We start from the raw sequence: 15252 nt of genomic DNA, 5'->3' as shown, positions 1-15252 counted from the left end.
TCTGTTTAGCCAATCTGGGTATATGAGTGTGGCTCTTTGTGAGCTGAGCTTCAGCAGAGCGCTGCAGAGGCTTTTTAAAACCTCAGCCATCTGCTTCTTATAAATCACAACAACTTACACACTCATCTGAAAAACATTCATAGCATTTCAGTGGACTGTGTCCAAGATGATGGAGGTGACAAACAAATCTGACAAAGAAGGACAACTTGAACTAATGTGCAGTAAAGATACTGTAAACTATATCTCTGAAGAGCTATAATGACACCAAACTGTAGGAGATAAAATAGGATTACACAGGTATTATGGGACATCTGGGACTAATTCACACTTGCATATTCCTTATCCACTCACCATACCTTAGACATCAGATGATAAAATTGGTATGATATCAAAGTTGTTACATCATTGCATTATTCAGGACTAAAGCATTTTATACACCCACTCTAAAGTTTTTTTTAAGGCCCTATTATGCATATTTTGTCTGTTTTATTTGTTAATTAAGTTTGTGTCAAGTATATGGCATTAAAGCCTTTCTAGTCCTACTGGCATTTGTTTTATTTCTGTAAGAGGCTTTCTTTCTTTTGAGGTTTAGATTCATCACAGGTCTTTGGCAGACAATAGTAACCCTGCAGGCTAACCTGTTCTCCATCCAGCCACCTGCTTGAATCAATAAAACCTGTTTTTCTAAAGCCAAGACAACTTTATATCATGAAATACCTGTTTCCTCATAGTGTGAAAAATATTGTGCGCCCATTAAGTTATCCGTAGGCACACTTATGTTTTAAGTGATGGCATAAGTAGAATGACAGAGACAGATGGAGGTTGGTGGCTGACGAGAACAAGTCTGTGAAATCTCAGAGAGACATAAAAAAGTGAAATTAATAGCAGAGAGAAAATAGAAACAGAGAGCATGCTGGATAATTTGAATTGAGAAAGAATTCTAAAGGCTTGGCAATTTCATGCCTTTTACACCATTTAGTAAACTATGTTCCACATTACTTAACGTGTCCTATGAAAACAACAGACTGATTACAAAACTGTGTCCCATATTACCCAACAAACCCGACCTATTACTCAGCCCAAAATAAATTAGACTGTGTTCACAGAAATCTGTAATGACTTCTCAGGAAATGGCTTTGCTATTAGTCTTTATCATAGTAGAAAAACAACAAGAATTGCAATTTGCAGGAATATGTTGCAACTAACTGCAGGGGAACAAAAATGTTATGGAAAAAAATAACAAGTAGTAACACCATTTATGCGCCTTATAACTTGAATCTCCTCCTCAATCAACACCCATTCACATCAAATCCACTGTGAAGGGCCGAGAACTGGGTCCATTACACATATGAGATTTGCGCCATCTAGTGTCAAAAGTCTTGTTTTGAAGGCGGAAGTGTGAGGCCAGAAGAGTTGCACCAAGTTACCCACTGACACCTTGAATCAGACCGGTAGTGACTAAATGTTGTCTTCAAAATAATCCATATTCGAGAGGAGAAGAAAAACACAAAATAGAACCGATGAATGAAAAATGATTCAAAACTATCTTTATAACAAATATTCAATGAACTCCTTGTTTGACCTGAAAGATGGTGAATGCAAAAGCAATGTTTCCTTTTTAGTCTTATAGGCCTACTTGCACTGAGAATGGATTATTTATTTATTTTTGTTCAACAACAATAATATTTTTATTTGTATAACACTTGAAAGCAGTACACAATGCGTTTTGTTGTAGGGTTACATCCACTGACAGTATATGGTGATATCCTCAAACAACGACCACATAAATAAACACAACTGCATACAAAGGCAGCCATACATTCATTTATCTGTCCTATTAGACTATATATGGTCTATCCTGAGCCTGGCATTTTATCCCACACATTTTTTTTTTTTTAAATAACCACACGTCAGCAATTGTTCAGTATTCTACACATTTTAGTCATTTGGGTTTGCAGCGCCTTATAGCTTTTATTTTGAAGGTTCACAGCGGAAGTCGTACTTTACGTCGCGGTTGACTTGACCTCTTGCGTTAGCTGCCAGGGCTGCATGAGGACAGTAAGAGCGGTGAACAGCATGGCTTACAGTGCGAAGATCGGTCCGTCCATCCTGAGCAGCGACCTGTCCTGTCTGGGCAGCGAGTGCGTCCGGATGATGGAGTGCGGGGCGGACTACCTGCACCTCGACGTCATGGACGGGTCAGTTCACCTGTAGTAAGTTACACGAGCTAGCATGCTAACGGCTAGCAGCGCCCAATTGGAAGTTCAGTGGGTGAGAGCTAAAGTTGGCTAACATCAACAAGCTAAGATAGCTCGCCAGAAGTTAAGCCGGAGGAAGTGAATATTTATGTAACTGGGTTTATCTGGTTTAGGTTTTGTCACTGAAGAGGCCTTACAGTAACTGAGCGTATAATCCTAACAACACACTTCTTCCCTCTTCCTGCTAGTTGTTTTGGGTGTTTTATCTTCCTCTACACTTACGCAAGACGTTAGTTTGCGGTTGTTTGTGCAAGATGAGTCAATGTCCACACAGCTGGAAGGTAAATGTCTGTTTTTGTTTCCCCTTTGCAGGCACTTTGTCCCTAACATCACATTTGGCCACCCCATGGTAGAGTGCCTAAGGAAGTCAGTAGGCCAAGACCCTTTCTTTGGTGAGACAAAATCCCACACATATAATCAAAGCCATAACCCAATTATCCCATTAAAGTGAGTCATGAATGGCTCTGCTGTGTGGTGCAGTAATGTGACAGTGTTGATGTTGCAGACATGCACATGATGGTGTCTCGGCCGGAGCAGTGGGTGAAGCCAATGGCTGCAGCGGGGGCCAACCAGTACACGTTCCACATAGAGGCCACCACTAACCCTGGAAACCTCATCAAGGAGATAAAAGAGAGTGGCATGAAGGTGAGACAGTGATGCTGCACAGTGGCCTTGATTCTTAGAATACAGGTGTAATGAATCTGAAGGTTTATTTAACAAACCACATGTCGGAAAGACTTGTCTGAAAAATGCATGTTAGTATTTGTATGAATTCATACAGTATTTAATCCCTTCACACTAACACTGTGGGAGTTTTGCAGGTGGGTTTGGCCATAAAGCCTGGTACTACTGTTGAGGAGCTGGCACCCTGGGCTAACCAGATCGACATGGCTCTGGTCATGACTGTTGAACCGGGTTTTGGAGGACAGAAGTTCATGGAGGACATGATGCCCAAGGTAAGGACTAACCACAGGTAGAGGGAAATATTTGAATGAGATACTCAGTCACAGTGGAGTACGTGCCGCTTACTGTTTTGATGTTGTGCCACAGTAAGTAATTAGAAATGTGAATCATTGAAATCACCAGTTTGCTTTTACCTAATGAATACCTCAAAGGGTGTCACTTGTCAGTGTCACATATCAGATGTGCAGTGCATTGACAAAAGCGTGCTGTTACAGTTATGGAGAATACATAAACAAGTGGACCTTTGTGACAAAAAGAAATACTTTACAGGCCAATTCTCTTTGAGCTGCTCCGGTAATGGATGCATGCTCCATTCATTGCATCTTGTTAGGGGAGGACACAGAGCGTAGACAGCGCCTCTGTGATCTGCGACCAAGCCAAGCAGAGCTGCCTTCAACCGAAACAGTCGTGGGATAGTTTAAATAACTTGTATACAACAATTTATATATCTCAGTCATCTCGTTAGACTAACTATAGTTTCTTTCACATTTCTGCTAAATAGTAACAATACAGCTAAGTACCAGGAAATGTTTCACTTTCACAGTGAGAGACTCACATTCTATGCAAGTTTCTGCTCAACCACAGTACTACACAAACTGGTATTACATAAATACTAAATAAAGATGAGTTTCAGTTTCAGTGCTCTCCTCTCTTAAATGTCTATAACAGTTCACAGCCCAGATAGAAGCGCTGGTTCACCAAAGCACAGCAGTTTTGTCTGACTAGCATTTCAATTTCAAAATGTGTTTGATTTAATCCGCAGCACTGTGTCTCTTTTTGCAGTCCTATTAACGTTTGAAAATCGTGTTTCAGAAATGGTGTTCTCTTTTATTTCTCTGCATGTGACTCAGGTGAGCTGGTTGAGGAGTCAGTTCCCTTCGTTAGACATTGAAGTGGATGGAGGGGTCGGCCCTGACAGCATTCACAAATGTGCAGAGGTAACAAATATCAACTAATAGAATAACCATCTTAAAATTATTTTATAGATTTTGTGTCCGCTGACAGTTCACGAATGCTCATGTTTGCTTCAGGCAGGAGCCAACATGATTGTGTCAGGCAGCGCTGTGATAGGCAGTGACGACCCTCGTTCTGTCATTGCCCTCCTGCGCACCGCGGTGGCCGAAGCAATCCAGAAACGTTCACTGGACCGCTGATAATTCCGCTTTGTCGAAGCTCTACTTGCCCGTCCCAGCAACACAACACAGCGGCCTGTGGAACAGACATTTTTTGGGGTAGGGGTCGGGGGTTACGGTCGGAGCAGGGGGGGCTTCTGTGGAGGCGAGAGCTGATGGCAAATCCAAATCACTGTTTGATGTAAGTGAAGCTCCACGGCGCCTCTGCAAAACTTTCTGAACTTTATCCTCTGCTGCCACAATCTCCTCTCTGAACAAATAACTCAAAGTGAGACGACCATTTCGAGGCGGGAGCTGAGGCGACACCGATTTCACATCTGTAAACATTCCTGAGTATTGTTTGATTACCCTGTAAGTTGGAAGTATAAATTAATTATGGAAATAAAATGGTCCTAGGAGCACCGCGTTCTCAGATGGAAGTCAGTTTTTTTTTTCCATCTGAGATCATCTTGGCTCCTTGGCTTTTGCTGTTTTCATTGAAATGGACCATTCACAGGCAACTTAACACTACTGAGCAAAAATAATGTACACTTCTAAATTCCATGAGATTTGGTTTTGCTGATTAAAAAGACACAAATGAAGTGAAGTGTGAATTCTTTGCAGTTTGACCTTGAGTGTCGTTCATACTATTTAATTGAAAAAGAGTGTTGGCAGACTTATGAATACACAGCAAATTACTGAATTAAGCCCCTTGATCTTTTACCTTCAGGTTGGCAAATGCAGTACGGGGTCCTGCTAATTCTGAACGATGACCAATATTTAAGAGAGCTGTAAACATCATTACTATAGTCCAACAGTGTAGAAAATTCACTGTACTGTTAATTACATTTATGTTTAATACTTTATACTTTATTTTTCTATTTTACTACATTTCAGAGGGAATTATTGTACTTTTTGCTCAACTACATTTATTTGGCAGCTGCAGTTAGTAGTAACTTCATTATTGTAGATTAAACTACTCAACAGTACAATATAGTACAAATACATCAGTAAAATGCTTCAATAGTATAATCTTTAATATAACACTCCCTTCTTCAGTACTTTTACTTGACATGACTACTTAAAATATAACCCTACCTATGTTACTGGCTTTTACTACAGTTTCCTTTTTCGTACACTAGATGGCGAGTTTGGACAAAAATCCCTTATAGTTTGGGGGTTTCCTCGTCAATACAAGAAATGTAATTAAATTGTAAGAATATATTATTTATTTGTAAGCATATCTACATATTTTACACAGCTCTAGATTAGAAACAGTGCTGTAATCTATAATGCATTCAACATCCACAGTGTGAACACCGCTACCAACAGTGCTGCAGAGGCTATAGACTGCTGCTGTAGAGCGGCGCTGCTGAGAAAATGTTTTTGGCAAAATGACTTGAAAACTGTTTATACACAAAGTAAATCATGTGCAGTAGTGGTGCCCCAGACCATTTAGTTGGAAATGGGAGTAATCCAAGTTTGTGAGCAGGGTGAATTTTTGGGAATCAATATGTAACATTGCATTAGTTGAGCCGGACTGGAATGTAGAAACCTTTTCCTGAGGACACCCAGAAAGACTAAAGACACGTCTATAGTATCTCTCATCTTTTTGTCTGCTGAAAGAATTCCTCCTGTCAATGAGAATCACCCATGACATACTTCAAACTGCAAGCAGCTCCCTCTCAATAATGCAACACATGTCTTGGAGGCAATTCACAGACCCATTGAAATATTGATGCCTAAAATCTGTATTTTCATTTCAACTTCACGTGTAATGGCAGATAATGTCATCATTTCTGTTCATCATTGTATACGTGTACATAGAGGTTCGTATACAGCGCGTGCATGTGACAGGAGTTTGTGTATAATACATGAGTTTGTACATCATGAGGGAATCTCCTGTGACCGATTTCTGTTCTAATGGAAGATGACAGGCGATTTGTATGCCTCTGTCACTGCCGCCTTGCAAAAGACAGGGACACAATTCAGTGTGAGGGTGTAGTCAGCACCTACATATGCTCCACACTCCTTAAGCCATGTAGCAGTCTCATAATCAGCTAATTGACAGTTTTTCTCCCCAGATTATCTTGCACTGTTAATGCGCTGTTTGTTGATTTAATATGAAATTAAAAATGCAGAGAGGGAAATATGAGCAGCACCAATGGCGGAGTTAGTGTATGAAGGGTACAGTGGGAGACTCATATCTCACATGCTGGGCTTTAACTTATACATCAAAGTCACTCATGAAAGACTTCACACTCTGGTGCCATGACAACCACATCCACAGGTACTGTCATTTGCGGTTAAAACCAGTAATAGGCCTGTACATCACTACTTGGCCTTTCCTCCTGGTCAGGTGTGAATCGCCTATGTCTGTCATGGCGTCATGAATGGTGTGTACATAAGAATACACACAGGGAGAGGTAGAAATGTAGAGAAAGCGCCGATATTTAAAGTCCAGAAAAAGATTTTACACCAAAAATGAGTCAGACAGACATCATGTATAGCTTTTGATCTTCAGAGCACTGCCGCAAGGGGAATGTCTCAGTCCCAGGCAGAGATGTGTGCAGACTTCAACAGAGTACCACAGGGTGTACAACCACCCAGTGAAGGCGGTCAGATCACCAAAACAGCAGGTCCCCCTCAAAGGCCGTCTTGATGGACCGCAGGAGCTACCACTACTCACTCACAGGAACACACACCACCACTACAGGGAGCAGCTACGCCTGGTTTGAGTAGGAGTAAAATCCATGTGAAAATTTCACACCAGGATCTCAAGCATTCTGATACCAGTATCTTTACCCATATTCATGTTTATGAGAGATCAATCACTGAATGAGATCCCTTGTAGGCTATATTATATGTTGTCAAATATTCAATAGGCCCATCCAAAGATACAGTTTGAAGTAGCTGTTCGTCCCAGGAGAATGTGGTTTTTACACCCCACCCCCCCTTTTTTTTTCTTCTCTTGCACTTTCAGATGCCATTTATTTTGTTCCATCTATTCCCTGATGGATTCTTTGCCTCCATGACTCACCCTTCCCCCTGTCTGGGATCATTATATAGTAGAATTATATCTTTCTGCTTCTCTCCTCATCTTCAGCACTGAAGGCACATTAGTGAACCCTGCTTTGCCTGCTCCTCATTCATAATTACTTGGCATCCCACTGGAGAACAAGATGCACATCGCTGATTAGCTTGCTGTTGTTACCACCTTTACTTATGCATAAAGGCATCATCTGATCGAATGTGCATAGTCTTATTAACAATTAAAAAACAACTTGCTTTGAATAATATTACAAAACATCTCTTTGCTTTGCCCTGCAGCAAGTTGGGCTACTGTACAGTATATATCACACTTATGATGGATAACTGAGTTGTGATTCACAGAAGGGGGCACACGTCAGGGCAGTTATTTGCCCTTGCTGCTTCTGAGCACCCTGTTTACTATACTGTTGTGTAAAACGCCTAAAGGCAGAATGCAGTGGCTATATTATGAGCTTATCGTTTCTCACAGATGATAATTATTAATTTGCTTGCATGAATCTATTTTTATATAGCCACAGCACTGCTAAGCAGGTCTGGCATGGATCCAAGGAAATTAAAATCAGTACTCCATCTTGTTGGATGTACAATATATGACAGCCAGATCGCCATTTCACCATGCTAACGATGTGGCTCCTGGTATGACTACGTTGGTGGGTCGACCACTCTGGTCCAGACTGAAATATCTCAACAACTATGGGATGGATTGCAATACAATTTGGTGCAGATATTCATCTCCCCCTACTGGTGGATTCTAATAACTTTGGGGATCCCTTAATTTTTCACTTAGCGCAACTATCAGGTCAAAATGACCAAAACTACAGTATTCAGCAACTATCAGTATGTTAGAATTGTCATTGTGAGCCATAATACATCCATATTGTGATGCTTAAACCACTGCTGTAAGTACAACCTCACAGAGCTGCTAGCATGTCTGATAACTCTATATCCCTCCATCTACTCCTGTTCACAGAAGCTATGTTAAACTACCTCTGGTAAATCCATCCTTGGATAGTGAAAAGTATGTGTTGACCAAGCTCAAATATTAGTCTTACTAGGAAAGGTCAAGACAAAAAGGGCCTTGGCAAAATCTTCCTGATAAATTATAAATATCAGCAAGGTCATCCAACCTATCAGGTATTTAAATGTTCATTTAAATTCTCAATAAAAAACAAATAAAACAACAAATGCCTGGAACAGTTAATTAGCTCTGGATCTGAATCTCCAGGCTTTTACGGGGCCTAAGAGAATAAAGAGACTAAATGCAGCACTCCCAGGGGAACGTTGCCTAGTAGCAACCTCAGCATCAGTTTACTCCATCTTAGGCAGAACCAGTGGAAGTACACACACAATTTTAGTGTTTATCAATTATGGATGAGATGAGAATATTCCAGTGTGCGTGGCAGTTTGTGTGTTTGTAAATTTGTGCATGTTTTTAATTCATAATAAATGATGTGGGACCCTCAGTGTTTTTGTTGTTTGGATGTCAGTGTCTTGTGTGTTTTGCGCTGCATGTGAAATATATTTTCTTGCCTGGAGTTTCCATAATAATCATCAACAACTTACTTTTTTCCAGCAGAAGTTACACAGATCACACAGCCCCAGAGACTACTCACTGCTGCTGATACATCACCAGCAAACTGTAGTGCCATTTTCAGCAGGACAGGTGGTACATCTGTTTTCCTACAACTGTTAGCTCACTTTCTACTATACTTAAATCATGTAGAGGCAAACCAGTACGCCACTCGAGATGTGACGCTTCCAATTTGTATATTAACAAGATATCTCACTGTTCTTACTGACTCACACTTTGATCACAGTGAGTCATACCACACAAAGCAGTGTGGTATACAAAGGTGAGTGCAACAAGCTGTGCACACGCCTCAAAAGACCAGTCACACTGCAAGCTGTTAATTCTGTAGCTCCTTATGTCTTCACCTCTTAGAACAGAACAACATATCTGTCCTGCTTATATATAGTTGATGCCAAGCATTGTGTTATGGTAAGTCAACATGGTTATACAGGAAATATTCCTTTCTGACAGTTCCACTTGTATGTCGGTCTGTACCGTTCTTTATGGATTTTTCCTCTTTGTCCTTGTTATGAAGCTCACCACAACGAAAGCAGGAGTGCTTCCTTTCTCACTGGTAATAAATGATAATCTATTTGCCTGAATGCTGCCCTGCTGCTCTGGATCGTTAAATACTGTCTGTCCATGTGTGCCCTCTGGTGTCTGCATCCTCGGCGAAGACTATGGATTTGTGGACGTTGCTTACTTTTATGCAAAATAGATCTTTCCTCATAGGGTGTGTGTGTGCTGGAGAAAAAGGAGACGGAACAAGAATCAGGGAGAAAGTGGGACAGGAAGATGGTGCTCAAAGGGGGAGGATTCTGGGTTTTTTGCACTCTGTGAAGTTGTGATGGAGCTGGCTGACAATAACATCAGCAATATCAGTGTGCCTGCTATCAGCACCAGCGGAATCAATAGATCTTTGAGTGTGGGGGCTCTTTCAGTCAAGACAGATTGTTTTGTCAAGAGTCGACCAAAAAGCTTTTGCATGGGAACCTGCATGCATCACAGCACCTAGCAAACAATCCAGTGACTCCACAAGCAAACACCAAACTATGATTTTTCTTGCAGTGAATGCTGTTTTCCCTTTGTGTCACCGTGATTTATGGAATGGATGGCAGCATTTGTTCTTGGCTTCACTGGGTATGTGCGCATTAATATGAATTCATGGGAGAAGGCGTTAGAGAGAAGTTTACGAATGACATGGACTGGTGGGTGACTGCTCAGAAGTTGTGCGTGTGTGTGTATAGGAGAGAGGGAGGAAGAGTGAGTAAGTCCATCTGCATTGGATGAGTTATGAATAGTGAAATGTGATTTGCTGAGGCTGTCAAAAAAGTGCCTGGTTGACTTGCAGGAGGCCCTCTAAGCATCATTTATCCTCTGACATGCTGACCCAACTTCTTCCCTCTCCCCAACTCAACATACACGCACAGACCCAACTGCACATACAGAGTAAATACGTAGCTGTGAGACGTTGAAAACCCACTCCGACTCAACAAGACCCTGCTACATACAGGGAATTAACCTTGAGTTTACGGTTAAGACAGAATTAAATAGTTGGGAATGGTGCTTGTAGCTGGATTAATAACTCCAAATGATGCAAAATGCATATGGTTGAAAGGACAACAGGAAGATGCACTTAATGTATTTTATTGCAATAAACTGACAATAGCAAAGTGCCTTTTTAATGGTCACGGTGGCAACTATTCGATAGAATAACAAAAGAAAAAAGAAAATAAACCATGGTCATATAAAAATACATCACTGAAAATAAAGCATCACTGGCTGAAACTGAAAACATCACCACAAACTATTTTACACCTAAATTCTGGAGCCAGCACACAGCCAATACATGCAGCCCTCAAAACGCAGCTACAACACTGTCAGAACGTCTGGAGGAATCTTGGGAGGCAGCTATGGATGGTAATAATATTATTACTACAAAAAACATCATTCAGAGTTCAACTGTTCAAGCTCCAGCGATAGCGGCAGCGCTCTGACACACACCGCGACCACGCCCTGCACTTCCTGGCTCAAGTCTAAAAGTCAAATGAATTTTGCATGAAGTAAGTGTAAGATTATATGTGATGTACACACTGAAGTTGAAGCAGCTGTTCAGTGGCACCATTTACACAACCTGCATCTCTGGGAATGTTTAAGATTTATAAAAGGCAATCATTCAACCGACAAACAAGCTCCCGTAGTTTTGCTCATGAAAAACTGAAATCAGCTCCCCATTAGCGTTTACTGCCAATGCAAATGGAAGTCAATAAGATATGCAACCATTACTGTCAAATCGCATAAGACCTTTCCAACAGCTCTATCAATTATTCCTGGTGATACTGGGGCCTGGAAATGCACACAAGGGCTTTCCTGCAGTTTTGATATATATACCTTTGACTTGCACTCGCAAGTCACATCAAATAACAACGGGAGGCAAAAGACTGTTTATAATGGCAAAAGAGAGGTAGTCCACACACTGAATACTGCAATTTAATGAGGCAACATTTTGACCACCAAGGTCTTTGTTGGGCACCCATGTGTGAGGAAAACAGGCCATATATACAGAGAAAATGACAACTCCACCTACAACGAGGAGATCACAAAAAACTAAGACTATTTACAAATTGATTTTCTCATGCACAATCACAATATTGTACATTTGTCAAAAATGTGTATTATACTGTATATATACATATACCCTGCATAGGTTTTTAGACAGTTTTAGCATAGTTGCCATGTGAGTTTGTGTATATAGTGGATAACTTTTTGGCTTATGTGTTCCTCAAATTCTTCTTGTCAGTTTCGGTTTTCTCTAATGTGGATGTTTGCCTGATAAAGACTTTGATGGTTGAGATGTTGCCTTACAACTTCTTGGGAGTTTGCCATATTCACTGGGTGCACTACTTAACTTTTACCATATGCTGCTTATGTCCGGCACCTTGTACCCAACTGAGGTTAAATGTGCACACCATCCTAATTCTCTGCTAATGATTATTTATCCACATCAATACTACTTTTGTGAAAACACTTGTAAACAAAAGGTTAACAACAAGTAGACGGGCAGCTAATCGATGGGTTCTTTTTTTTCCTTTTTGAAGACATTTAATTGTAGCTTAATTCACAACCACTGACTAAATAGCACCAGCCTTGGGCTGGTTACCTTCAAGAACAGTGCAGGAGGCTGAAATCTCAGAACTCAGTGGCTTGTGTCAGTATCAGCTACGTACTTTTTACATAAATCTGTTTAATGAAGTGCTGCATAAAAGCAAAGCATTAAAAAGACAATATGAAATGAATATGAGCAATAATATCAAACACAATCTCCACAACACCCATTCTTGAAATAGATTACTTCACAGGTTCAAGGGGCATCTGGAAATGGCAGTCAAATATTAAAAATGACGAGGGACAGGGCTTTGTGTTGACTCTTGGCTCAGGAAGTCGGGGGGGGGGTTGGGCACTGCTCTGTCACACAAACACAATGCTCAAAGAGTTCAAAGTTTACAAAACATCAAAATTCCTCCTGCAGTATTGTCATGCAATATACATGTTGACACAATTGAGACAACAATGTCAAGGTTTTCAAGAGTTTTCATGTCCAGTCTGGCAGTGAAAGGGTTAGGACCAGGTCGGGTGGAGGATTTCACACCTCTCCTGGCAGTTGCATTCCAGGGAAGGTGACACCGATTTTCAACCCTTCTGCCTTGCGTCAGGGGAGCCGAGGATGACGCCTTTAGCTAGAATCCATGATTAGAAGACGTTTCAACAGTTCAGCTTCAGCTGTCTTTGATCAAACATCCTACCTAGGTGTTACATCACATTTTCACTAAATAAACGCGACTCAAGCAAAAAGCATTACGTGAATTAATTTTTGTGACTTGTCTGTTCAACTAATGTACATGTAAAGCCACAGTAATTTTCATTATAGGTATAGATATACAGTGTTATGACACTGACCAAACTTAACAATCTGGTGTGAAATGCTACAGACTGCAATGCGCAGGACAAATCTAGCATTTGTACATCTACCACACTGCCAACACACAGGCTATTGACATAATCTGCTTGGTGCAGTTGCCTGGCAACACAAGCAGCACAGTTCTTAGAGAATTTCAAAGCAAAAAGAAAAATCTTACAAAGCTATGCAAAGTAGTATAAAACAATAAATAGAAAAATCTTTAAAATAAACACAAAAGTCAAACATTTGCCCATCAATTTGTTTTCTTATAATGTGCAGATAACATTTTTAGAGGGTTTCACTACACATCTACACATTGGTAATCTTTAGTGTGGCGCTTAACAAATCAAAAGTCTTCTTTTAAACTAATGTGCATCTTTTGAGCTTCTGATATCTTTCAAAGACAGGATGAGGTGGTTGTATGGGCAACTTAAAGAAATATGCAAGAATTTAATTGCAGTCAGTTACCTCCAAAGTGTAAATTAAACAGGACAATTCAACTGATGTAACATGAGTGTACAAATCACCCTTTTGCCCACAAGGCCCATAAACTCACAGCAGGAGGTGAGCGGATATATTTACAATCTGCCTCAAAAACCAATCAGCTTTCTCCCCCTCTCTTTAAAACTTCAAACATTAGCCACAGAGGACAGAGTGGAAATAAGGAGGTCTTGGCACTAAAAAAAAAAAAAAGATTATACTTATGTCAAAGTACGTATATCTCCAGCAGGAGAGGACTGTTCATTTATTCTCCATCATTTCCGACATTGCTCCCTCTTTCTCTCACCGTCTCTTTTTAGAAAGGAGGAGGACAGAAGAAAAGAGCGGAGCAGTCTCTCACTAAGGCCAGAGTGTCTGGCAGTGTTTAAGTGGCGCACGAGGACCTGTTTCTGTCTGCCAAGGCAAATTCATTGTGGAGGCAGGTGGGCCAACACACATACACACATCCTCACTTAGGACACAGACTTGTGTGTCCTTGCCTTTGTCTCTATGCAGGCTGGCAACCAAGTCTTCAGCTACGGAGTCAGTGGGCGCAGAGAATCACTATGGCAACCAACATAGTGGGCCAGGCTGTGGCTGCTCTTGGATCAGTGCGGAGACTTTTTTTTGGCATCCACTCAGTGCCGGAGTTGATTATAGAGTTCCTTCTCTTAAATGTTCTTCCCGGATTGGCCAGTGATCTCCATGTGCGCAGTTTTTTCTTCTCTTTTGAAAAATAGACAAATATTCAGAGTAATAAAAATTAAAATGCAGCTATGAGATTAAGTTTCACAGAAAACAAAAATGAGAGAGGCTCGTGATACTCTCTCGCCCTTCAATTCGCACTCGTACAATTAATCGTGCTAACATGGCACACCCATTCTAATCCACACACACACCCACACACAGAGCAAAACAAACACTGTTGTTAACTTAAACAGGCAGCCACCAGGGTAGGAATTTTTAAACTGATCAACTGATTGACTAATTCAACACAGCAGTGAACGACAGTAAGTTCTGAAGGTGGAGTCCAGATCTGCTCCCTGGCATTGTGTTGGCTGGATCCGCTATGTGCACGAGGCAGGGGAGGGGAGGGGGGGGGGGCCGGGACCCTCGCTTAGTCGACGGAGCCAGGGTGTAGGCTGAGCGCAGGTGGGTCCAGACAGGTGGGAGAGTAACTGAGGTGAGGTTCTTTAATCCACAGGAGGGGGGCGCCGTTCTTGCCTTCTTGGCTCTTGCTGTTGTTGCGGCTCTTGTAGCGCACCAGCAGCACAGCGATGAGGAGGATGCCGAAGATGGGGAAGGGGTAAAAGAAGACGAAGTAGAAGAGGGAGTCGTTGGAGCACACCACTGACTGGAGGGAGGACACTGTTGACAGAATAGAAAAATCTGTTTTTTCACAGATGCAAAAACCCTTCCTTGAAAAGGACCTTTTTAAGAAACTGTATTCTTTTTTTTAATGTCTCTTAGCATGTAGAATAAATTAAATTCATCTAGCTGTTGACACTGGTGAATGAATTTATTTGACATCTTTAGATCCAAGCATCGCTTTTGACACCATTAATTGCTCAACTTTATTGCTAAACAGTGGGTGATCTCTTGCCCTGCTTTTAACTGGGGAAGCCAAATCATCCAACGTAGGGTAGTGATGACATATCTATCTGAGAGCTCCTTTTATGGCCTATAATTTTCTCTAGTTACATACACTGTAACACAGAGGACATAGTAGGATTGGGCAATATGACAATATTATATATACTGTGAGACGAAACATCCAAAGATTCAGCAGTTAATTACACCTTGTGCTATCTGTGAAGAACATCTCCGGTCTTCAGTTGCCAGTATAATAACAGAAGACAT

At 41.1% G+C, this 15252-nt stretch overlaps 2 protein-coding genes across 3 annotated transcripts in view; one reads left to right on the top strand and one right to left on the bottom strand.

Moving 5' to 3' along the window:
- Positions 1-2014: 2014 nt before the first annotated feature.
- On the top strand, positions 2015-4935 carry rpe (ribulose-5-phosphate-3-epimerase). 2 transcript variants are annotated; one of them, XM_051402721.1, is made up of 6 exons: positions 2015-2198; positions 2571-2650; positions 2764-2903; positions 3080-3214; positions 4073-4159; positions 4253-4935. In XM_051402721.1, exons 1-6 carry the CDS (start codon positions 2050-2052, stop codon positions 4373-4375), a joined length of 714 nt encoding a protein of 237 aa, XP_051258681.1. In that variant the 5' UTR covers positions 2015-2049; the 3' UTR covers positions 4376-4935. The 2 variants fall into 2 exon arrangements, with proteins under 2 accessions (XP_051258681.1, XP_051258682.1); XM_051402722.1 differs by having other exon boundaries at positions 2070-2213.
- A 5650-nt stretch (positions 4936-10585) lies between these two features.
- The window catches only part of igsf3 (immunoglobulin superfamily, member 3), a 68410-nt gene continuing 63743 nt past the window's right edge, over positions 10586-15252 (bottom strand). The window contains exon 9 of the mRNA XM_051402720.1: positions 10586-14760. Coding sequence (XP_051258680.1) covers positions 14510-14760 — 251 coding nt within the window. The 3' untranslated portion in view covers positions 10586-14509. The remainder of the gene's footprint in view (positions 14761-15252) is intronic.

The sequence above is a fragment of the Dicentrarchus labrax genome, unplaced genomic scaffold (genome assembly GCF_905237075.1).
Source record: "Dicentrarchus labrax unplaced genomic scaffold, dlabrax2021, whole genome shotgun sequence".
NCBI lineage: Eukaryota > Metazoa > Chordata > Actinopteri > Moronidae > Dicentrarchus > Dicentrarchus labrax.
Note: the sequence above shows the minus strand (reverse complement) of the source record. Positions and strands in the feature narration are given on the sequence as shown.